We start from the raw sequence: 25,757 nt of genomic DNA on the forward strand, positions 1-25,757 counted from the left end.
GTATATTCTTATTTTATCATCTAACTCGATGTGTAAAGAGCATTCATAGGCAACAAAAGATGATAATGCATGATCGTATAATTTCGTATCTAGATAGTGCCAGATTACTACATGTTGCAAGGCTAAATGATTATTGGTTTAAGCTTGATGAGCCACTAATTAGTACATTTGTGGAGCGATGGCGTCCTGAGAACCATACGTCTCACATGCCATTGGGAAGTGCGTGGTAACTTTATAGGATGTGGCATATGATGAACGAATAATTTATACGCTTTTTGGCATTGTTTTTTAGGTAATTTTTAGTAGGATCTAGCTACTTTTAGGGATGTTTTCATTAGTTTTTATGCTAAATTCACATTTCTGGACTTTACTATGAGTTTGTGTGTTTTTCTATGATTTCAGATATTTTCTGGCTGAAATTGAGGGACCTGAGCAAAACTCTAATAAGAAGGCTGACAAAGGACTGCTGATGCTGTTGGATTCTGACCTCCCTGCACTTGAAATGGATTTTCTAGAGCTACAGAACTCCAAATGGCGCGCTCTCAACGGCGTTGAAAAGTAGACATCCAAAGCTCTCCAGCAATATATAATAGTCCATACTTTATTTGAGATTAAATGACGTAAACTGGCATTCAATGCCAGTTCCATGCTACATTCTGGAGTCAAACGCCAGAAACACGTCACGAACCAGAGTTGAACGCCAAAAACACGTTACAACTTGGTGTTCAACTCCAAAAGAAGTCTCTGCACGTGTAAAGCTCAAGCTCAGCCCAAGCACACACCAAGTAGGCCCCGGAAGTGAATTTCTGCATCAATTACTTACTTATGTAAACCCTAGTAGCTAGTCTAGTATAAATAGAACTTTTTACAATTGTACAAGGGATCCTTCTCCCTATTTTCGAATTCATATCACATTTTGGGGGCTGGCCATTCGGCCATGCCTGGACCATCACTTATGTATTTTCAACGGTGGAGTTTCTACACACCATAGATTAAGGGTGTGGAGCTCTGCTGTACCTCGAGTTTTAATGCAATTACTACTATTTTCTATTCAACTCAGTTTATTCCTGTTCTAAGATATTCGTTGCACTTCACCATGATGAATGTGATGATCCGTGACACTCATCATCATTCTCACCTATGAACGCGTGACTGACAACCACTTCCGTTCTACCTTAGACCGAACGCATATCTCTTAGATTCCTTAATCAGAATATTCGTGGTATAAGCTAGAATTGATAGCGGCATTCATGAGAATCCAGAAAGTCTAAACCTTGTCTGTGGTATTCCGAGTAGGATTCAGGGATTGAATGACCGTGACAAGCTTCAAACTCGCGATTATTGGGCGTGATGACAAACGCAAAAAAATCAATGGATTCTATTCCGGCATGATCGAGAACCGACAGATGATTAGCCGTGCTGTGACAGAGCATTTGGACCTTTTTCACTGAGAGGATGGGATGTAGCCATTGACAACGGTGATGCCCTACATACAGCTTGCCATGGAAAGGAGTAAGAAGGATTGGATGAAGGTAGTAGGAAATTTCCATCAATGATTTACATAAGTATTTCTATCTTTATTTTCTGTTTATTTATTATTATTATTCGAAAACTCCATAACCATATATTATCTGCCTAACTGAGAATTTCAAGATGACCATAGCTTGCTTCATACCAACAATCTCCGTGGGATCGACCCTTACTCACGTAAGGTTTATTACTTGGACGACCCAGTGCACTTGCTGGTTAGTTGTGCAAGGTTGTAAAGAAAGTGCTGAGTTATAAACGCGCATACCAAGTTGAATGCCATTATTAGAGATCACAATTTCGTCCACCAAATTTTTGGCGCCGTTGCCGGGGATTGTTCGAGTTTGGACAACTGACGGTTCATCTTGTTGCTCAGATTAGGTAATTCTCTTTTTGTTTTATTTTCAAAAATTTTTCAAAAATCTTTCAAAAAAATTTTACTTCTGTTTTCGAAAAAAGTATTCTAAATTTTTAAGAATGAATTCTAGTGTTTCATGAAGCATGTTGTAGCCTGGTTGGCTGTAAAGCCATATTCAAATTCTTTTGGACTGAGGTTTCAACTAATCACCACAATGCCTGTAATGCCCTGCTGAAGTTTGGCTGGCTATTAAGCCATGTCCAATTTCTGGACCGGAGCTTTAGACTAACATTGAAAGATTCTTGGAATTCTTATTAAAAATTTTGAATTTCTTATTTTATTTTTCCTATATGTTTTCGAAAAAATATACAAAAATCCAAAAAAAATTATAAAATCATAAAAATAAAAAATATTTTGTGTTTCTTGTTTGAGTCTTGTGTCATGTTTTACGTTTGGTGTCAATTGTATATTCATCTTGTTCTTGCATTTTTCAAAAATTCATGCATTCATAGTGTTCTTCATGATCTTCAAGTTGTTCTTGGTAAGTCTTCTTGTTTGATCTTTAAATTTTCTTGTTTTGTGTTGTATGATGTTTTTTATGTGCATTTTTGCATTCATAGTGTCTAAACATGAAAGATTTCTAAGTTTGGTGTCTTGCATGTTTTCTTTGCATCAAAATTTTTTTCAAAAATATGTTCTTGATGTTCATCATGATCTTCAAAGTGTTCTTGGTGTTCATCTTGACATTCATAGTGTTCTTGCATGCATCATTGGTTTTGATAAAAAAAATTTCATGTTTTGGGTCATTTTTATGTTTTTCCCTCTCATCATTAAAAATTCAAAAATAATATATATATATATATATATATATATATATTTTCCTTATTTCTCTCAAAATTTAAAAAATTTGAGTTGACTTAGTCAAAAATTTTTTAAAATTAGTTAGTTCTTATAAGTCAAGTCAAATTTTCAATTTTAAAAATCTTATCTTTTCAAAATCTTTTTCAAAAATCAAATCTCTTTTACTTTTATCTTATGATTTTTGAAAATTTAAAACTATTTTCAAAATCTTTTTCTTATTTTATTTCAAATTTTCGAAACTTAACTAACAAGTAATGTGATTGATTCAAAAATTTTGAAGTTTGTTACTTTATTGTTAAGAAAGGTTCAATCTTTAAATTCTAGAATCATATCTTTTAGTTTCTTGTTAGTCAAGTAATTAATTTTAATTTTAAAAATTAAATCTTTTTCAACCATATCTTTTTAATCATATCTTTTTATCATATCTTTTTAAATCATATCTCTTTCAAAAATTTGATTTCAAAATATCCCTTCTAACGTCTTATCTTCTTATCTTTTTAAAATTGATTTTCAAATCTTTTTCAACTAACTAATTGACTTTTTGTTTGTTTCTTATCTTTTTGAAAACCACCTAACTACTTTTCCCTCTCTACTTTTCAAAAATTTCTCCTTCCTTTTTAAAATTCTTTTTTTAATTAATTAATTATTTTAAATTTTAAATTTAATTTTATTTCCCTGTAATTTTTGAAAATCACTAACTCTTTTTCAAAATTTACTTTCGAAATTCTCCCCTCTCATCTTCTTCTATTTATTTATTTATTTACTAACACTTCTCTTCATCTCACGAATCTGAACCTATCTTCACCCTTGTGTTTGGATTCTTAACTCTTCTCCTTCTTCTATTCCTTTCTTCTTCTACTAACATAAAGGAATCTCTATACTGTGACATAGAGGATTCCTCTTCCTTTTCTGTTCTCTTCTTTCTCATATGAGCAGGAACAAGGAAAAAGACATTCTTGTTGAAGCTGATCCTGAACCTGAAAGGACTCTAAAGAGGAAACTAAGAGAAGCTAAATTACAACAATCCAGAGACAACCTTACTGAAATTTTTGAACAAGAAAAGGATATGGCAGCCGAACCCAACAACAATAATGCAAGGAGGATGCTTGGTGATTATACTACACCTACTTCCAAGTTTGATGGAAGAAGCATCTCAATTCCTGCCATTAGAGTAAACAATTTTGAGCTAAAACCTCAACTAGTTGCTCTAATGCAACAAACTGCAAGTTTCATGGACTTCCATCAGAAGATCCCTACCAGTTTTTAACTGAGTTCTTGTCGATCTATGAGACTGTTAAGACTAATGGAGTAGATCCTGAAGTCTACATGCTCATGCTTTTCCCTTTTACTATAAGAGACAGAGCTAGAACATGGTTGGACTCACAACCTAAGGATAGCCTGGACTCTTGGGATAAGCTGGTCACAGCCTTCTTGGTTAAATTTTTTCCTCCTCAAAAGCTGAGCAAGCTTAGAGTGGATGTTCAAACCTTCAAGCAAAAAGATGGTGAATCCCTCTATGAAGCTTAGGAAAGATACAAGCAGATGACCAAAAAGTGTCCTTCTGACATATTTTAAGAGTGGACTATGATAGATATATTCTATTATGGTCTGTCTGAGTTCTCAAAGATGTCACTGGATCATTCTGCAGGTGGATCCATTCACCTAAAGAAAATGCCTACAGAAGCTCAAGAACTCATTAACATGGTTGCAAATAACCAATTCATGTATACTTCTGAGAGGAATTCCGTGAGTAATGGGACGCCTTAAAGGAAGGGAGTTCTTGAAATTGATGCTCTGAATGCCATTTTGGCTCAGAACAAAATGTTGACTCAGCAAGTCAACATGATTTCTCAAAGTCTGAATGGATGGCAAAATGCATCCAACAGTACTAAAGAGGCCTCTCCTGAAGAAGAAGCTTATGATCTTGAAAACCCTGCAATGACAGAGGTAAATTACATAGGGGAAGCCTTTGGCAACACTTATAACCCCTCATGGAAAAATCATCCAAATTTCTCATGGAAGGATCAACAAAAGCCTCAATAAGGCTTTAATAATGGTGGAAGAAACAGGTTTAGTAATAGCAAGCCTTTTCTATCATCTTCTCAGCAACAGACAGAGAATTCTGAGCAGAGCACCTCTAACTTAGCAAATATAGTCTCTGATCTGTCTAAGGCCACTCTAAGCTTCATGAGTGAAACAAGATCCTCCATCAGAAATTTGGAGGCACAAGTGGGCCAGCTGAGTAAGAAAGTCACTGAAACTCTTTCTAGTACTCTCCCAAGCAATACTGAAGAGAATCCAAAAAGAGAGTGCAAGGCCATTGACATAATCAACATGGCCAAACCTAGAGAGGAAGGAGAGGACGTGAATCCAATTGAGGAAGACCTCAGGGGACGTCTCTCAAGTAAGAAGGAGTTCCTTATTGAGGACTTAAAGGAATCTGAAGGTCATATAGAGACCATAGAGATCCCATTAAACCTTCTTCTGCCATTCATGAGCTCTAAAAACTATTCTTCCTCTGAAGAGGATGAAGATGTAACTAGAGAGCAAGTTGCTCAATATCTAGGAGCTATTATGAAGCTGAATGCCAAGTTGTTTGGTAATGAGACTTGGGAAGGTGAACCTCCCTTGCTCATTGGTAAACTAGATACATGGGTTCAGCAAACTTTACCTCAAAAGAAATAAGATACTGGTAAATTCTTAATACCCTGTACCATAGGCACCATGACCTTTGAAAAGGCTCTGTGTGACCAGGGTCAGGCATAAATCTTATGCCACTCTCTGTAATGGAGAAGCTGGGATCATTGAGGTACAGCCTGCCATATTCTCATTGCAAATGGCAGACAAGTCAGTAAGACAAGCTTATGGATTGGTAGAGGACGTGTTGGTAAAGGTTGAAGGCCTTTACATCCCTGCTGATTTCATAATCTTAGACACTAGGAAGGAGGAGGATGAATGCATCATCCTTGGAAGACCTTTCCTAGCCACAGCAGGAGCTGTGATAGATGTTAACAGAGGATAATTAGTCCTTCAATTGAATGGGGACTACCTTGTGTTTAAGACCCAAGGGTGTTCTTCTTTAACAATGGAGAGGAAGCATGAAAAGCTTCTCTCAGTACAGAGTCAAACAAAGCCCCCACAATCAAACTCTAAGTTTGGTGTTGGGAGGCCACAGCCAAACTCTAAGTTTGGTGTTGAATCCCCACATTCAAACTCTAAATTTGGTGTTGGGAGTCTACAACATTGACCTGATCACCTTTGAGTCTCCATGAGAGCCCACTGTCAAGCTAGTGACATTAAAAGAGTGCTTATTGGGAGGTAACCCAATTTTTATTTATCTTATTTTATTTTTCTTTTATTGTTCTTTTATGTTTTATTAGGTTCATGATCATGTGGAGTCACAAAATAAATATTAAAATTAAAAACAGGATCAAAAACAGCAGAAGAAAAAGCACACCCTGGAGGAAGGGATTATTGGCGTTTAAACGCCAGTATGGAGCATCTGGCTGGCGTTCAACGCTAGAACAGAGCATGGATCTGGCGTTGAACACCAGAAACAAGCAACATCCTGGTGTTTAAACGCCAGGAAAATACCCTAAGGAGAACTGGCGCTGAACGTCAGAAACAAGCATGGAACTGGCATTCAACACCAGAAACATGCTGCAAATCGGCGTTGAACGCCCAAAACAAGCATGAAGCTGGCGTTCAACGCCAGAAACAAGCACCAATCTGGCGTTAAACGCCAGGATTGCATGAAAAGGGCATTTTACACGCCTCATTGGTGCAGGGATGTAAATCCTTGACACCTCAGGATCTGTGGACCCACAGGATCATCTCAGGATCTGTGGACCTCACAGGATCCGCACCTACCTCAACTCACCTTCTCTCCTCTTCACACAATCCAATAACACTCTTCCCCAAAATCCTTCACCAATCACCTCAATCTCTCTTCCCCATCACCTCTTCACCACTCACATCCTTCCACTCTTCCCCATAAACCTCACCTACCTTCAAAATTCAAAATCTCTTTCCCACCCAAATCCACCCTAAATAGCCGAACCTACTCCCTCTCCCTCCACTATATAAATCCCTCCATTCTTCTTCATTTTCACACAACACAACTATCTCTTCTCCTCCTTGGCCGAAACACAACCCTCTCTCCCTCTCCTCCATATTTTCTTCTTCTTCATCTATTCTTTCTTTTCTTTCTTGAGGGCGAGCAATATTCTAAGTTTGGTGTGATAAAAGCATAGCTTTTTTGTTTTTCCATAACCACCTATGGCACCTAAGGCCGGAGAAACCTCTAGAAAAGGAAAAGGGAAGACAAAAGCTTCCACCTCCGAGTCATGGGAGATGGAGAGATTCATCTCCAAATCCCATCAAGACTAATTCTATGAAGTTGTGGCCAAGAAGAAGGTGATCCCTGAGGTCCCTTTCAAGCTCAAGAAAAATGAGTATCCGGAGATCCGACATGAGATCCAAAGAAGAGGTTGGGAAGTTCTGACCAACCTCATTCAACAAGTTAGAATCTTAATGGTTCAAGAGTTCTATGCCAATGCATAGATCACTAGGAACCATGATCAAAGTGTGAACCCGAATCCAAAGAATTATCTTACAATGGTTCGGGGAAAATACTTAGATTTTAGTCCAGAAAATGTGAGGTTGGCGTTCAACTTGCCCATGATGCAAGGAGATACATGCCCCTACACTAGAAGGGTCAACTTTGATCAAAGGTTGGACCAAGTCCTTATGGACATATGTGTTGAAAGAGCTCAATGGAAAAGAGACTCCAAAGGCAAACCGGTTCAATTAAGAAGATTGGACCTCAAGCCTGTGGCTAGAGGATGGTTGGAGTTCATCCAACGCTCCATCATCCCCACTAGCAACCAATCCAAAGTTACTGTGGATCGGGCCATCATGATTCATAGCATCATGAATGGAGAGGAAGTAGAAGTTCATGAAGTCATCTCCCTTGAATTCTACAAAATAGCCGAAAAGTCCTCCACCATGGCAAGGCTAGCTTTTTCTCATCTTATTTGCCATCTATGTTACTCAGCTAGAGTTATCATAGAAGGACACATCCCCATTGAGGAGGATAAGCCCATCACTAAGAAGATGATGGAGCAAACAAGAGAGCCTACTCATGGATCCCAAGAGACGCATGAGGAAGCTCATCACCAAGAAATCCCGGAGATGCCTCAAGGGATGCACTTTCCTCCCAACAATTATTGGGAATAACTCAACACTTCTCTAGAAGATTTGAGTTACAATATGGATCAATTAAAGGTGGAACATCAAGAACACTCCATCATTCTCCATGAAATTAGAGAAGATCAAGAAGCAATGAGGGAGAAGCAACAAAGGCAAGGAAGAGGCATAGAAGAGGTCAATGACATCATTGGTTCTTCAAGAAGAAAGCGCCACCATCACTAAGGTGAACTCATTCCTTGTTCTTATTTCTCTGTTTTTCGATTTTTAAGCTTTATGTTATCTATGTTTGTGTCTTTATTACATGATCATTAGTATGTAGTAACTATGTCTTAAAGCTATGAATAATTCCATGAATCCTTCACCTTTCTTAAATGAAACATGTTTTTAATACAAAAAAATAAGAAGTACATGAGTTTCGAATTTATCCTTGAATTTAGTTTAATTACATTGATATGGTGACAATACTTTTTGTTTTCTGAATGAATGCTTGAACAGTGCATATTTTTGATCTTGTTGTTTATGAATGTTAAAATTGTTGGCTCTTGAAAGAATGATGAACAAAGAGAAATGCTATTGATAATCTGAAAAATCATGAAATTGATTTTTGAAGCAAGAAAAAGCAGTGAATAGCAAAAGCTTACGAAAAAAAAGTGGCAAAAAAAAATAATAGAAAGAAAAAGAAAAAGCAAGCAGAAAAAGCCAATAGCCCTTAAAACCAAAAGGCAAGGGTAAAAAGGATCCAAGGCTTTGAGCATCAATGGATAGGAGGGCCCAAGGAAATAAAATCCAGGTTTAAGCGGCTAAATCAAGTTGTCCCTAACCATGTGCTTGTGGCATGCAGGTCCAAGTGAAAAGCTTGAGACTAAGTGGTTAAAGTCGTGATCCAAAGCAAAAAGAGTGTTCTTAAGAGCTCTGGACACCTTTAACTGGGGACTTTAGCAAAGCTGAGTCACAATCTGAAAAGGTTCACCCAGTCATGTGTCTGTGGCATTTATGTATCCGGTGGTAATACTGAAAAACAAAGTGCTTAGGACCACGGTCAAGACTCATAAAAGTAGCTGTGTTCAAGAATCAACAAACTTAACTAGGAGAATCAATAACACTATCTAAAATTCTAAGTTCCTAGAGAGGCCAATCATTCTAAACTTCAAAGGATAAAGTGAGATGCCAAAACTGTTCAGAAGCAAAAAGCTACAAGTCCCGCTCATCTAGTTAGAACTAATATTCATTGATATTTTGAGCTTTATAGTATATTCTCTTCTTTTTATCCTATTTGATTTTCAGTTGCTTGGAGACAAGCAACAATTTAAGTTTGGTGTTGTGATGAACGGATAATTTATACGCTTTTTGGCATTATTTTTGAGGTAATTTTTAGTAGGATCTAGCTACTTTTAGGGATGTTTTCATTAGTTTTGATGCTAAATTCACATTTCTGGAATTTACTATGAGTTTGTGTGTTTTTCTATGATTTCAGGTATTTTCTGGCTGAAATTGAGGGACCTGAGCAAAACTCTGATAAGAAGGCTGACAAAGGACTGCTGATGTTATTGGATTCTGACCTCCCTGCACTCAAAATAGATTTTCTGGAGCTACAGAACTCTAAATGGTGCGCTCTCAACGGCGTTGGGAAGTAGACATCCAGATCTTTCCAGAAATATATAATAGTTCATACTTTATTCGAGATTAGACGATGTAAACAGGCGCTCAACGCCAGTTCCATGCTGCATTCTCGAGTCAAACGCCAGAAACACGTCACGAACCAGAGTTGAACGCCAAAAACACGTTACAACTTGGCGTTCAACTCCAAAAGAAGCCTCTGCATGTGTAAAGCTCAAGCTCATCCCAAGCACACACCAAGTGGGCCTGGAAGTGGATTTCTGCATCAATTACTTACTTCTGTAAACCTTAGTAGCTAGTCTAGTATAAATAGAACTTTTTACAATTGTCCAAGGGGTCCTTCTCCCTATTTTCGAATTCATATCATATTTTGGGGGCTGGCCATTCGGCCATGCCTGGACCATCACTTATGTATTTTCAACGGTGGAGTTTCTACACACCATAGATTAAGGGTGTGGAGCTCTACTGTACCTCGAGTTTTAATGCAATTACTACTATTTTCTATTCAATTCAGTTTATTCCTGTTTTAAGATATTCGTTGCACTTCACCATGAAGAATGTGATGATCCGTGACACTCATCATCATTCTCACCTATGAACGCGTGACTGATAACCACTTCCGTTCTACCTTAGACCGAACACATATCTCTTAGATTCCTTAATCAGAATCTTCGTGGTATAAGCTAGAATTGATGGCGGCATTCATGAGAATCCGAAAAGTCTAAACCTTGTCTGTGGTATTCCGAGTAGGATTCAGGGATTGAATGACTGTGACGAGCTTCAAACTCGTGATTGTTGGGCGTGATGACAAACGCAAAAGAATCAATGGATTCTATTCCAGCATGATCAAGAACCGACAGATGATTAGCCGTACTGTGATAGAGCATTTGGACCTTTTTCACTGAGAGGATGGGATGTAGCCATTGACAACGGTGATGCCCTATATACAGCTTGCCATGGAAATAAGTAAGAAGGATTGGATGAAGGTAGTAGGAAAGCAGAGATTCAGAAGGAGCACAGCATCTTCATACGCCTATCTAAAATTTCCATCAATGATTTACATAAGTATTTCTATCTTTATTTTCTGTTTATTTATTATTATTATTCGAAAACTCCATAACTATATATTATCCGCCTAACTGAGAATTTCAAGATGACCATAGCTTGCTTCATACCAACAATCTCCGTGGGATCGACCCTTACTCACGTAAGGTTTATTACTTGGACGACTCAGTGCACTTGCTGGTTAGTTGTGTGAGGTTGTGAAGAAAGTGCTGAGTTATAAACGCGCATACCAAGTTGAATGCCATTATTAGAGATCACAATTTCGTCCACCAGCATATCAGTTCGGCCTCCCTATTGATGGATTTCTAGTTAGTGGATGTTGATAAACCCCATTTTTAGGGTTTATATTGTGTTGAATTTAGAGGATTTTGTCAACTTGTCTCCCATTTATTCACTAAAATAGCATGATTTTGTAAATTCTCCTTTAATTGTGCTTAAGAGTGAAAACATGCTTTTTGGGTCTTAAAATAGCTAAATTTAATTCACCTTGATTCCATTAGATGCCTTGATATGTTTGTTAATTGATTTCAGGTTTAGGAGGTAAAGATTGGAGTTGAGGGAATGAAGAAAAAGCATGTAGAAATGGAGAACTCATTAAGAAATGAAAGAATCGCAAAGCTATTAAACCTGACCTATTTGCACTTAATCGATTATAACTTGAGCTACAGAGGTCCAAATGAGGCGGTTCCAGTTGTGTTGGAAAGCTAACATCTGGGGCTTCAAGGTGATATAAACTTTGTCATAGTTTCTGGCGTTTAGAGGTGTGTACGTGTGATGTACGCGTACGCATGGGAAGCTGCACATGACTCACTAAAGGCAACTCGTGGCCAGTGATTTCTGAAGCATTTTGGGCCCAATCCAACTCATTTCTGATGCTATTTAACCCAACAATTGAAGAGGGATGAGGAAATTAGTTAGATAGTTAGTTTTAGTTGAGTTTTATTAGGCTTTAGTTAGTTTCTAGAGAGAGAAGCTCTCTCTTCTCTCTAGAATTAGGATTAGGATTAGGTTTAATTCTTCTCTAGATCTAGGTTTAATTCATGCTTTGATTTGGTTTTCCTTTACAATTTCTTCTTTCTCTACTTCTCTTCTCTCTAGTTTTGTTCTTTACTCCTTGTAATTCTTTACTTTTATGTTGATGCACTATTGTTTCTTTTATTTCTCTTTTAATGCAATTTATGATTCATGTTTCTTTATTGTTGATTTGATTTGTTGATTGTTAATTCCTTGCTATTAGTAATTATAGATTTACTTTTCTTGAAATTTTATTTTACTTTCCTTTGATGCCTTCCAAGTATTTGATTAAATGCTTGAAAGGATGCTAGTGTAGATTTTTCTCCTCTTGGCTTAGGTTGATTGATTGGAGACTCTTGAGTTATCAAACTCCTTTATTGATTGACAATTGGAAGTTGCTAATTGATTTGGATTCCACTAAAGCTAGTCTTTCCTTAGGAGTTGACTAGGACTTGAGGAATCAAATTGATTTATCCACTTGACTTTCCTTCATAGTTAGAGGTTAACTAAGTGGGAGCAATACACAATTCTCATCTCAATTGATGATGATAATGAGGATAGGACTTCCACTTCTCATTCCTTACCAAGAGCTCTCCTATTTGTTAGTCTATTTCTTTTGCCATTTATAATTCTTGTTTCTTATCCCAAAAACCCCAAAGATATTTCATAGCCAATAACAAGAATACTTTATTGCAATTCCTAAGGAGAACGACCCGAGGTTTGAATACTTCGGTTTATTAGTTTAATTAGAGGTTTGTACTTTTGACAAACAAATTATTGTATGAAAGGATTATTGTTGGTTTAGAAACTATACTTGCAACGAGAATTTATTGTGAAATTCTAGACCACACAAAAATTTGATCATCAAATGTCTCAGGAACTTTGAGTAGTTGATGGAGGGGGAAGGCTTGCGTGGTGTGTTTTGAAAAGTTGTTTGGTGAACTTTCACCTGACGATTGTATTGATGAGTTCACTGTGTCGTTTTCCTGGTTTCAGAACAAGTTTAGAGTTATGCCAACTAATGTATCAGAGGTCACGGTACAAGTTTATACGCGTGGTTACATCATGATGTTGTTATCCATGATGCTTTTCGGGGACAAGTCTGGTGCCAGAGTTCACTTACGATAGATCCCTATGTTGTAGACCTCAATGGACTCGGCAAGTGTAGCTGGGGTTTGGCCACATTGTCCTAGTTGTATAGGTATCTTTACAGAGTTGCTAACTGAAATGTTAAGAACCTAGCTAGGCCATTAGCATTACTACAATCTTGGATATTTTAGAGGTTCCCCACATTCAGGCCCAGAGGGTTTGACACCATCCTCTGGCCACCTGCATTGAGGTAAGTAAGTTTCATGAATGAGGTGTATGGTGTACTAGTTCATATAGTTGTTTTTATAAGTTTAATACTTGTCATTATGAATCTTCCAGATGGGGTAGGTACCTGCCATCATTAGATGAGAAGGGTCCTCGAGTCATCGCTACTCGACATAGACTAGACAGGTTGAGTGTAGATGATGTAAGTATAAGCTTCCATTACTTGCTTTATATTATATTGATTCGTTGTTTATGTTTATGCGATAATACTTAAATTTGACTAATTGACATGTTGCAGTTTATTTGGATGCTGTACAACACTCTTGAGATCATCTAAATAGTCCATCCTGATATCTTTAGGCCTGAGCACACACACTTAGGAAAGTCGATTACTGCATTGATTTACTTTGCATTAATTGAGTGGCTTCAGGTTGATAGAGTTCTATCTCAGCTTGGGGGAGTTTAACACATCCCTGATCTAGCTATCAACATTGACTTCCTATTGTCGAAGGATGGTTGAGGACCGACCCGATGGTTCCATGAATATTCGTCACATGGCATGAGTATTGGGACCAGAGACATCAGAGTGTGCTCGCATTTCAGTTGGTGCCAGATCCTCAACCTTCAGTTGAGTATCTTGATTGGTGGTATAGGGTAGCTCATAGATTCCTTTCACATGATCGGGACCTAGTAGACCTTTGCCAGAATGGGATTCCTATAGATACTCCTGTTCGGGGTAAATTTATTGTGCCAGCAAGACAACAGGAACCAAACTTTACAAACAATCAACGTAGGGCTACTCGTGAGTGTGTTGGCACCCGATACAGCCAACCTATGACATGGGAGATCGATGATGTATTGGAGTTGAATGAGGCACAGAACATTGATTATGATGATGATGGGGGAAGTTAGTATCAGGGAGGTTGGAGACACAGTGGAGGTGGGTCTAGTTGGGGTTGGGTAGTGGTAGCTCTGGTTGGGGAGGTAGTGCGGGTGGCATTGGGTGGGGGAGGGGTGAGGGTGGCTCTGGTTGGAGAGGTGGTGCAGGAGGCTTTGGTCGGGGAGGTGGTGGAGGTGGCCCTAGGTAGGGAAGGGCTGCAAAAGCTAGTGGTTTTGAAGGTTATAGAGGTTGAAGAGTTGGGGGCTCTAGAGGGCAGGGTGATGGTAGAAGGGTTGAGGCATCTGGTGTTGCTGCTGGTGGTGAGGGTGGAGGTGGAGTGGTTGTGGCTTCCACACTATTTTCATACTTTGGCAGCCTGAATCAATTGGAGCAGGAGATTGGTGCTAGAAGTGATTCTTTGCTGAGATTGTGCAATTTTCCAGTACAGATGGTGATTATATGCCACAGTTTGAGGGAGGTTCAGTGGACCTTAACATCTATCTGAATGAAGTGCCGATTGGTTATCAGGGAGGTCTATTTGCTATGGGTGGCACTCCGACATTTGTCTTGGGTGGACATACGTAGAGGCCATTTACGAATCAACCAGAGCAGTTTTTAGGACCTATGGTTCAGCCACGAGATCCATATGTATCAATCACTCAGAGGAAGAAGCACGTCATTAAGCCAACGAAATGTGGCACTGTGTTACTTATGTGTTAGCTAGTGGGTTTGGGTATTTCAGTGTTATTTTATTATTATGTTATTGCTATGTTATTGTGTCTTTTAGCTATCATGGTACACTATATTTTTAACTCTTATATTTTGAACTCTTTGACCCGTATTGTAGCACTACTTGTTATGTTATTGTATTATCATAGTTAATGTCAAGGTGGGTGTAAAATTTAGTGCATCAAGAAAAACAACTATAAAAGAAACATGATTTAAATGAATTCACTAACAACAGATAACATTCACTACATTGCCTGAGTAAGATAGGAATCTGAAAAAATACTTGCTTTACACGTTTTTTGTTGCACTTTTCTAACTTCTATAATATACTATTTTGTAAATCCAATAAACTCGTTGAAGGATTTACAAACACTCCAATCTTTTACTAGAGAACGTAACACCCTCATTTGTGTTCTCATCATTTTTTTTTCGGTGATGAATTAGCAAAAACACACTCTCAGCCATCTTTTTCAAAACTCTCAATTCATCTATGACTCATTATACATCATACTCGTTTTTTTATATTCTCTTTGTCTTCATAAATCGTCCTGGGGTCTTGAGCTTTATGTATTCAAACGTAAATCATCATAGCATATTGTGTCTTAGATTTTTACACGTAAATCATGCTGGACTGCTGTGTGTTGTGCTAAACACATAAATTATGCTATCCCCTAGTAGTTTAGGTAAAAAATGTGTAATCCATCTTACCCTGGGACGAATTACATTCAACTTGAAAAGTTCAGTACCCTGAAATGATTTACGTGCATTTCGTAAAGGAGTTCCATGCATAAATCATCATAAAATGTGATGTTTTACATATTATAAAAAACACACAGTCCTGTGACGATTTATATAGTAATAGATTTAGGGGATTTACGTTTTAAAATTTGGTTTAGGAGAATTTGATAATATTGATCCCCTTTATTTTATTTAAATAAAAAACCCTTATAAAAGTGTTTTTTTATCTCAAGTTTACATATTCCAGTGCTTAGAAGTCCAAAGAGTTGATGTTGCTTCTAAAGTTTTTCTACTTCGAAAAAAAGAATGAAACCATGATTCAACCCGCCCATTCTCATATATCTTTTAGCGATTTCATAAAGGACACTTGATTTTTGAGTTGGAACTGTTTTTTCCATATATATAATATGCTATGTGCAAAGCACAATAGAGGGAGAGAAGAACTTTTCAAATAGTTTGCTTGTTGAGCATGTTCCTTAGTTGGAGCCAAAACATTATTTTTGTATGTGTTTGCATTTCTGAAGTAAGCTTTCTAGACCTAGTAATTCATCAGGAGAGGGAACGTGACCATGAACCATTTTTAAAGTATGGCAATTTAAGACCAATTATTTTTTAGGTAACCAAAGTATAGAATTACTTTTGATGTCATGCAAATGTTATACGGCCCTTTTCCAGCTTAATTTTACTTAATTTTACTTTATTTACAAAAGAAAAAATGTTTAATACATTAAAAATCTTGAAAAGAAATGAAGATTATGTAAAATATTTACTTAAGAAATGAAAACTGTGTAAAATATTTACTTTATTTACTAAAGTTAAAATATTTTTTTTTTTACAAAAATGGAAGGACATTTTTGTAAAATGAGTTAAAGATTAAATTATTATAATATTATAAGTCTATAAGGGAGGGGAATAATATGGAGTATGTATAAAAAATAGATATGGAAGTGATATTTCTCAAAGAAAAAAGTTATTTATCATAGTCAAATATAATTCAAACCTCTTATTAATGAAAATTAAATTCTAGATTTTATTCATTATTTGATAAGTCAAACTATTATTAATATATGTAATTTTTTGAAATATTTTTTTATTAAGTTACGTTTACAATTAATTATAATTTTTTTTTTCATTGAGAATTAATTACATTAATTTAAAAGTTGACGTAATTATTGTGAATGATTTGCAGATATTATTTCTTTTTAAACAATAAAAAGTAAGGTGTTCAATGTTATTTTTCTCTTTTCTAAATCTATTGACCTCTTCCACAATTCCATGATTTTTTAATTTTTATCTTCTATATATATAGAGTTATTATATCCCTTCTTGAGAAGCGAACAATGCATGCTTTACCCATAATTCCGTGATTCTCTTGTAGTCTTTCTTTCTTCTCTCATATTCATAGTTTCTTTTGTTATTATTCTCTTTCTTTGGGTATTATATTCAAAATGAGCGAAGTTCCTGATGGAGGCTCTGTCAGCCTTGATATGCTGAAGAAGTTAATGGCTCAATTTGCTGAAAAGAGGGACTGGAACCAGTATCATAGTCCGAGGAACCTTCTTTTGGCTTTGGTATATAACTTCTTTAATTAATTTTTCTATGTTACCATAATATAAAATCCAAACTATATTGATGCACACATGAACACTGATATACGCGCACATCCGCAGTTTGTGTGTGTATATATATAATTTGTACACACGTGAAATTTATATAACACTATTTTTTGTTCTTTTTGCGACTTTTCTCAAATGAGAGTCAAATTGACTTTAATGGAAAACATATTTCATTTGTTTACGCCATACAAATTAAACGTATGATTTTCTCTTCTTTTTTTTTTGTCTTTACTTAAATTATGATGTTGATATTACTTGTCTGGAACGGATTACCATAGAAAAAGATTTAATTTGAATTGAATTATTATTTTGTATTTCTAGTCGATTTATACAAGAATTATGTATGATTTATAACAGCCAGATCAAGAAGAGATAACAACTAATCAGAGTTAACCAAAAAGACAAATAAGACTAAGGCTTAGTTTGGTAAAGTTTTTACTTTTTAAAAGTAGTTTATAAAGTTAATTTTTAAAAGATGGCTTTTTAAAAATTGTAGCATTTATATTTGGTAAATTAAATAAAAAATAGCTCTTAATAAACACAAACAATATCAATTGCGTGTAGTAAAATAGCTTTTAAAATTTAAAATACTATAATGGACATAAAATAAGTATTAAATTTGAAAATTAGTTAACATATGAGGTTATATTAGACTTTCAAATTTTGAAAAGAACAAGCCAACTTTGAAAAGCTCTCTATCTTAAGTGCTTTCAAAAGTATTTCGATCTTTTAAAAACTGCAAGTACAAGCATATGGTCTTTTTGATTTACCAAACACAAAATGAAGAGTTTGGACTTTTAAAAAGCACAAACACCTCTTCAAAAAACTTTACCAAACCAAACCTAAAAATGTGGTCTCTAGATCATTTCCAATTCTTAATTAACTGATTTGTTTATTTGTATATTATTCTTTGTAGGTGGGTGAAGTTGGTGAATTGGCTGAGATATTTCAGTGGAAAGGTGAAGTCAAGAGGGGACTTCCCAATTGGAAAGAGGAAGAAAAAACACATCTTAGTGAGGAGCTTTCAGATGTGTTGCTTTACCTTGTCAGGCTCTCTGATACCTGTGGTATTGATCTTGGAAAAGCTGCTTTGAGAAAGGTTGAACTCAATGCCATAAAATACCCAGTAAAAAGTTATCAAGATGTTTCAACTTCAAGCAAGAAGTATAAACAAATCACTCTTGAAACTCCAACAAGTTATAATGGTGATCGCAATACTGAAAAAGATTGATCATATATTTTTAACTAGGGGATTGTGACATTTGCTTGCAACTTTGTTATGGTCAGTGGCATATCTGGTAGTATAATAATATGTAATGGTTCATGCCATTCCATGTAGAATAATGTCTTGGTCATGTTTATTCTCACATATTTAGTTACTACTTTGTCATAATCAAATCCCCTTGCGAATGTTATATTAGACATGGATGGATGAAGAAACCTATATTTCGATTTAGTTTAAAAACATATATAAAAAATTATTTTTATATTAATTGTTTCATTGTTTCTTTACCAAAAAAGTAATTATACTTTAATTCAATTTAATGATTAAGTACTAATGCACATAAAATTGGGTAACAATATATATAAGATAAACATATCTTCAAATGAAACAAAACAAAACTCAATTTTAATTTAATTTTATCTTTTAATAATATCAATTTTTTTACTGTACATAGTATTCAATTATTTTTTAATTACATCTAAACAAATTACACTTAATTACATTGCTTTTATTTTAAATAAATTTATTTTTTTATAATTTTAAAGAATTTTGATACATTAGAGACAAAAAGTATAATTTATATTTTATTATATATATATATATTATTTTTTATCTTTTCTACAAGTTTATATACTAGTCATTCTACAAACATTTCATGATAACTAAAAATCTTTAAGAGTAAAATTATAAAAAAATTAATTTATTTAGAATGAAAGTAATATGATTAAGTATAATTTACTTAGATGTGATTAAAAAATAATTGAATACTATATATAGTAAAAAATTGATATTATTAAAGGATAAAATTAAAATTTATTTCTATGTATCATTTTTGTCCTCAAAGTTTTCGTCCTATTTAAGTCCCTAACGTTTAAAATCATCTCAATTTTGTCCCACCGTCAATTCTGCTAACGGACCCTAACGGCAGGACAACATTGAGTCAATTTTGAAACGTTAGGGACTTAAATAGGACGATTGAAACGTTAGGGACAACCTTGGAACATATCCCAAACGTTGGGGACAAAAACGATACTTTACTCTTATTTATATATTTTATTTTAGAGGTCGTAATACCACACCACCTCTGTTTTACGGCTTAAGCGTAAAGCTCTGTGTGGTAGTGTGTTAGAAGTTAGGGTTAGTGAGGATAATTCATATAATATCTTTTTTTTTAAATTAGCGACCACTTTTGCGACTGATTAGTTTATAAAACCGGTCACTAACTTAAAAATTAGCAACTAATTTAGTGACCACAAATTTAGCGACCTAATTAGCAACCGACCAAGTTTTATTCTATTTACCTATCGATTGGTTGTAAAATCGATTGATAAATTAAAAAGTAGCAACCGATTTTATGACCAAGAGTCCCAAGGACATTCCTTCCTTTTTTTGGTTGATAATTCGGTCGCCAAATTAAAAAATAGCGACCGATTTTAGCAATCATTTATATTCTAGTTGTATAATACTAATCGGTCACTAAATCGGTGGCTATTAGTGATTGATTTTGTTAGTCACTAAAATCAGTCGCTAACTTAACAATTAGCAACTGATTTAGCAACCAGTAATCTAGCGACTGAATTAGCGACCAAACAGTTATTCACCCTGTTTCACTATCAGTTGCAATATCAATCGCTAAAATAAAAAATAGCAAATGATTTTGTGACCAATAGTCCCAAAGACATTACTTTCCATTTTGGTTTCTAAATCTGTCGCTAAATGAAAAAATAGTGACCGATTTTAGTGACCAGCTTTATTCTGGTTGTATCAAAACCTTATCAGTCACTAATTCGGTTGCTATTAGTGATCGAGTTTGTTAGTTGCTAAAATCGGTTGTTAAATTTAATTTAGCGACCGATTTAGCAACTGATTTAGCGACCAACATTTTTTTGGTCCTAAAAATTATATATCAGTCGTTAAATCGATCGTTATTAGAAACCGATTTTTTCAGTTGCTAAAATTGGTCGTTATTCCGGTACTTTCTTGTAGTGGAAGCAAGCTTGATGAGAAGACTGAATAAGGAATCTTCCTTAGGTATAGTACACAATCAAAAGGATATTGTGTGTATAACTTGAAAACGAATAATGCGTGAGCATCTTTTCTTTATTTTCTTATTATTTTAGATATGAATTTATTGATTTTTATTTAGATTTTAGTGTTTGAAGTCTATTTGGATGCTACTTTAAGTCATTCTATTGTTTTGATTATTTCAGGTGAAGTTTGATTAGTTTGACAGAGTATGTGCAGAAGAAAAGAGAAAAATTTTTATTCTGTTGAGTGATGGAGAAAAATGTCGGTAAAGATTTTTACAAAAATAAGCACGTTGTAAGTATAATTCTAAACCGAAGTATTTAAATCTCGGGTCGTCTCTCAAGGAATTGCAGGAAAGTATAGTTTATTATTGGTTATAAGATTATATCTTTTTGGATTTTGAAATAGGAGACAAGAAATGTAAATAACAAGGAAGTAAAATAAAAATTTCTAGCAAGGATTGAGAATTGAAATTTCTATCCTCATTATCATCATCAATTGTGATGGTAATTGCCTTTTGCTTTCACTTAGTTAACCTCTAACAATGAAGGTAAGTCAAGTGAGTAAAATCAACTTAGGTTCACAAGTCCTAATCTAAGACTAGATTTAGTGAGGCCTAAGCCAACCAGTAAGTCTCAATTACCAATCAACAAAAGACTTTTGATAACTCAAGAGTCTCTAAATAATCAATCCAAGTTAAGAATATAAAAAAATCTAAATTAAAATCCTCCCAAACATTTTATCAAACACTTGGAAGGCATAGAATAAAAACATAGAAAATTAATAAGAGATAATAAAATCTAAGATACCCAATTATAAGACAACAATAACCAATAATTAAAGAAAGCAATCATAAATGTGGAAACATAAATTGCATTAATATGGATCAAAAGAAACATAAGAGTTCATAAACTAAATTGGTAACATACAGTAATCAACAAGAGAAATAGATAACTACGGTACTAGAACAAATAAAAGTAGAAGAGAAACTAAATTAAAGTGAAGTAGAAATCTAAATTATATTTGAGAAAAGCTAAACCTAAAAACCCTAAAACCTAGAAAGAGGAGCTAAAAACTACATCTAAACCTAAAGTGTATGAATGGTGAATGATAGTGTGTCCTCCTTGATTTCCCCACTCTACAGCTTCTAATATGTGTTTTCAGGCTTGGAACTTGGCCAAAATTGGCCCAGAAATCGCCCCCAACATTTTTTGATATCTGCAGCATGTAACGCTTTGTCATGCATAGGCGTCGCCCACGCGTACGCGTTGTTGAATCAAAAACTTGGTCACACGTACGCGTCGTCCCATGTGTACGTGTCACTTGTATTCTGCGCCAGTCACGCGTACGCGTCATACCACACGTGCCCTATAAACCCTGAAAACACTCAAAAAATATATCATGGCATCAAATGGTAATAAGAAAGGATTAAAATTAGCTAATTTAAGGCCAAAGAAGCATGTTTTCACTCATATTACAAAATTAGGAAGGAAAATGTAAAACATGCGAATTATATGAATAAGTGTGAGAATAATGGATAAAATCTACCAAATTAAGAATAAGATAAACCCTAAAAATGGGGTTTATCATTGAGCCGGCGCTAAACGCCGCATCTAGCGTTTAGCGCATAAGCACTTTGAATTGTGTGCAGCCATTCTGTCAAACTGGCGTTAAACCCAGACCTGGGCATTTAGTGCCAGGTGCCTCGTAACTTGTGCGAGCTCACTACCTCGAAGGGTGCTAAATGTCAAGCCTGAAGTTTAGTGCCAAGAAGACAGCAACGATACCAAGCTTATTGTCTTGTGGTGGCACTAAACGCTGATTCTGGCGTTTAGCGCCAATAGCGCGGATCCAACTTCAACAAAGGGGCTTTATTAGTTAGATTTGGGTTATATTTATTGTATTTTATTTGGTTTGGTTATTTTTATTTACAAACACAATCTTTTGGGCTTTAGTAATTATTATTTTATTTTATTCTCAAATCAAATTAGGTTAGATATAAAAGAAAAAAGTTTTTTCCTTTTGGGCTCGCTCTCTTCTCTTCTACCTCATTCTAGTTTTTACACACTTTTGAACTCTATTTTTCTCTCTAATCCATGAACAACTAAACCTCCTTATTAAAGTTAGGAGCTCTGTTTATTCTATGGATCAATACTATTGCCACTCTATTTTAATTAATGTATTGATTCGATATCAAAGATTACTTTTCTTCATCTTATGAATTTGAATGTATTGGAAAGTAACTCCTGTTCTACATGAGTTCTTCTTGATTCTTGGAAAAGTTATCTCACCTAAATACTAGCTTAAAAGTAAACTCCTCCTAAATCGCTAATTGCCTAGACTTTACGGGATACGTGACATATAATCCTCTTATATTTGGATAATTAGGATTTTTGTGGCTAATAGAATAGAATTGAACCTAACCCTCTAATCTATATTAAGTGACCAAGGAATTGGCGATTGATTAGGTGAGAGGAGACTAATCACTAAGGAATTAAGGTTTAGTCAACTACAGTTTGCCATGAATTGAATATTGCATGATTAAAATAGTTGGTAAGAAAAACTAATAAAAAAATAAACATCTGTGAAACCTTAACTGTTCTCTCACATAGCTTTCACACCAAATTTACTACTTGCTTTATTAATCCTAAATTACTGTTTAATGCAATTTAAACCCCTAATACACTCTTTTCTTCTTGCCTGACTAAGTGAATCACTCAATTGTTGTTTCTTGGTCCATCAATCCTCGTGGGATTGACCCTTACTCACCTGAGGTATTACTTGGTACAACCCAGTGCAGTTGTCGGTTCAGTTGTGGTTTCCAAATTTCACACCAACGAAGAAACTCATAATCAGTCAAGATGTGGAGTTCGACGAAAATGCTTTATGAAACTGGGAAGATGAAAATACCAAAAAAGAAAGTATTGAAGTATCACAGCAATCACTTACAATACTAGAAAAAGAAGAATGTTAAGAAGCAAGGACAACTACTCCAATAGTAGAAGCAACCACTGATTCTCCTCCAAGAAAAACTAAGCCTCTACAAGATGTATATGAAACATGTAATATTTCCAAGATCGAGCCTACAAACTTTGAAGAAGCAAAAAAGCAAGAAGAATAGAGAAATGTTTTGGAAGAAGAAATCAAGATGATCGAGAAGAACAACACATGGAAATTGGTAAATCACCCCGAAAATAAAGATATCATTGGAGTAAATAGGAATACAAGACTAATCTCAATCCCGATAGATCTATTCAGAAGCATAAAGTAAGGCTCATAGCTAAAGCATATGCACAAATTCCTGAGATAGATTACACAGAGACATTTACACCTGTAGCTCGCCTAGATACAATAAGGGCGCTCATTGCACTAGTCGCACAAAAGCAATGGAAGATCTTTCAATTAGACGTGAATCTGCCTTTCTAAATGGAGAACTAGTGGAAGAAGTATATGTTGATCAATGACAAGGGTTCACTGTAAAAGGACATGAAAACAAGGTGCTAAGGATAAAGAAAGCACTCTATGGACTCAAGCAAGCTCCACAAGTATGGTACAATCGAATATACAAATATTTCACTAATCATGAATTCAAGAGGAGTAAAAGTGAGCCTACACTCTCATAGTTTTCTTGTACGTAGACGATTGATGCGTGAGCATCTTCCCTATCTTTTCCTAGTGAATTTGCATTTGAATTGTTAAGTTTAATTAAGATTTAAATACTTTTTAGCCACTACGAATGCTACTCTGAGTTATGTGCAATTCTGTTTATTTCAGGTAGCGTTCGGATGGATTTGATGGAGTTTTATAGAAGAAGAGTAAGAAAGTAGATGATGCTGTCAACCCTGACCTCCTTGCACTTGAACGGACATACCTTGAGCTACAGAGATTCAATCGATGTGATTTTAGCGGCATTGGAAAGCTAATTTCTATAACTTTCCAACGATATATAATAGTATACCCTTTTTCTCTATTTTGTTCGGCCACATTGGCGCCTAACTTGAGATTTCCCAAGTTAGACGCCAAATGAAGAGTTACACGCATAATCAATTCGGGAATGGTGGCGCCTAACTTGGAATTTCCTAAGTTAGGTGCCAATTGAAGCCAAATCATGCCAAAGCATACTGCCATACTCGCACCTAACTGGTCTCAGCCCAAGTTAGCCGCCAGCCTTGAAGAAAGCAATGGTCCCCACGCCAATTGAAGCCAGCAATGAAGATTTTATTTTATTTTTATTAAGAATTTATTTCATTTATAAATAGGAAAAGATATTATTTAATTTTAAAAAATATATTTTACATTAATTAGGATTAGATATAAAAAGGGAAAAGAATCAGCCCTTCGAGCTCTTCTCTTCTTTCTTACCTCATTCCGCATTTTATAGTTTTTTAGAATCCTAGTTTTTTTCTCTGAGCCATGAGCAACAAAACCTCCACTGTTAAGGTTAGGAGCTCTATTTATTCTATGGATTAATATTATTACTGTTCTATTTTAATTCATGTATTGATTTCAATTTCAAGAATTGTTTTCGTTCTTTATCTTATGAATCTGGGTGGAACGGAAGTATGACCCTTGTTCTAATTGAGTTCTTGTAAAATGTAGACAAGCTTTTTACTTGAACAACAGCTTGAAAATAATTTCTCCTAAATTTTGAATTATCTGGACTTAACAGGATACATGACATATAATCCTCTTATATTTGGATAATTAGGATTTCTGTGGCATATAAACTAGAATTGAACTTAACCCTCTAATTGGAATCAAGTGACCAAGGAATTGGCGGTTGATGAAGGTTATAGGAGACTAAAAAGGTATAAGGAATTAGGGTTTAGTCACATATAGTTTGCCTTGAATTGAATCTTGCATGATTAAAATAGTTGGTAAGAAAAGTTAATCCGGAAAATAAATATCTCTGAAACCTTAACTGTTTTCTCCCATATAATTCACACTAATTTACTACTTACTTTCTGATATTCTGAATTTACTGTTAATGCTTTTGAACTCTCAAAACATCATTTTCTGTTTGTCTAACTGAGTAAATCACGCAATCATTGTTGCTTAGTCCATCAATCCTCGTTGGATCGACCCTCATTCACTTGAGGTACTATTTAGTACGTCCCGGTGCACTTGCGGGTTAGTTTGTGGGTTATAAATTCCGCACCAAGTCTTTGGCGCCGTTGCTAGGGATTGACTGTGATGCCAACTATTAGTTGTTTGATTGCTTAGATTAGACGTTTTAGATTTAATTTTATTTAATTTTTAGCTTTAATTTTCAAATTTTGCATCACAAATGTTTGCTTAATTTTTATAATTAAGGTTGGTGTCCGTGTAGTAATTTTTCTTTTAAATTTTTTTTTCAAAATACTAGTATTTTTCTTTGTTTATTTTTGAATTTTTAGTTCACCTCTTCTCATTTCTTTTCAAATTTTTTTATTTTTATTATTCTTTATTTTATTTCTTTTCAAAAAAATATGTTCTTTCTTCTTTGCTTTCCTATTTATCATATGATGCGTTTAATTTTTTTGGTATTTTGTGCTAAGGAAAATAATGGAAAGATATCACATGGGTTACTACTCA

At 35.1% G+C, this 25,757-nt stretch overlaps 1 protein-coding gene across 1 annotated transcript; it reads left to right on the forward strand.

Annotated features, from left to right (window-relative positions):
• Nucleotides 1-16,660: 16,660 nt before the first annotated feature.
• LOC112794303 (uncharacterized) lies at nucleotides 16,661-18,381 on the forward strand. The gene is made up of 2 exons (XM_025836374.3): nucleotides 16,661-16,885; nucleotides 17,847-18,381. The coding sequence occupies exons 1-2, from the start codon at nucleotides 16,763-16,765 to the stop codon at nucleotides 18,159-18,161; spliced, it is 438 nt and encodes a 145-aa protein (XP_025692159.1). The 5' UTR covers nucleotides 16,661-16,762; the 3' UTR covers nucleotides 18,162-18,381.
• The last annotated feature ends 7,376 nt before the right edge of the window (nucleotides 18,382-25,757 follow it).

The sequence above is a fragment of the Arachis hypogaea genome, chromosome 4, assembly GCF_003086295.3.
Source record: "Arachis hypogaea cultivar Tifrunner chromosome 4, arahy.Tifrunner.gnm2.J5K5, whole genome shotgun sequence".
NCBI classification, from domain to species: domain Eukaryota; kingdom Viridiplantae; phylum Streptophyta; class Magnoliopsida; order Fabales; family Fabaceae; genus Arachis; species Arachis hypogaea.

Excerpts from the sequence above, each read along its gene's own strand:
- LOC112794303 (XM_025836374.3), top strand. The coding sequence starts at position 16,763 with ATGAGCGAAGTTCCTGATGGAGGCTCTGTCAGCCTTGATATGCTGAAG. Across the intron at positions 16,886-17,846 it reads GGAACCTTCTTTTGGCTTTG|GTGGGTGAAGTTGGTGAATT; the intron begins GTATATAACTTC and ends TATTCTTTGTAG.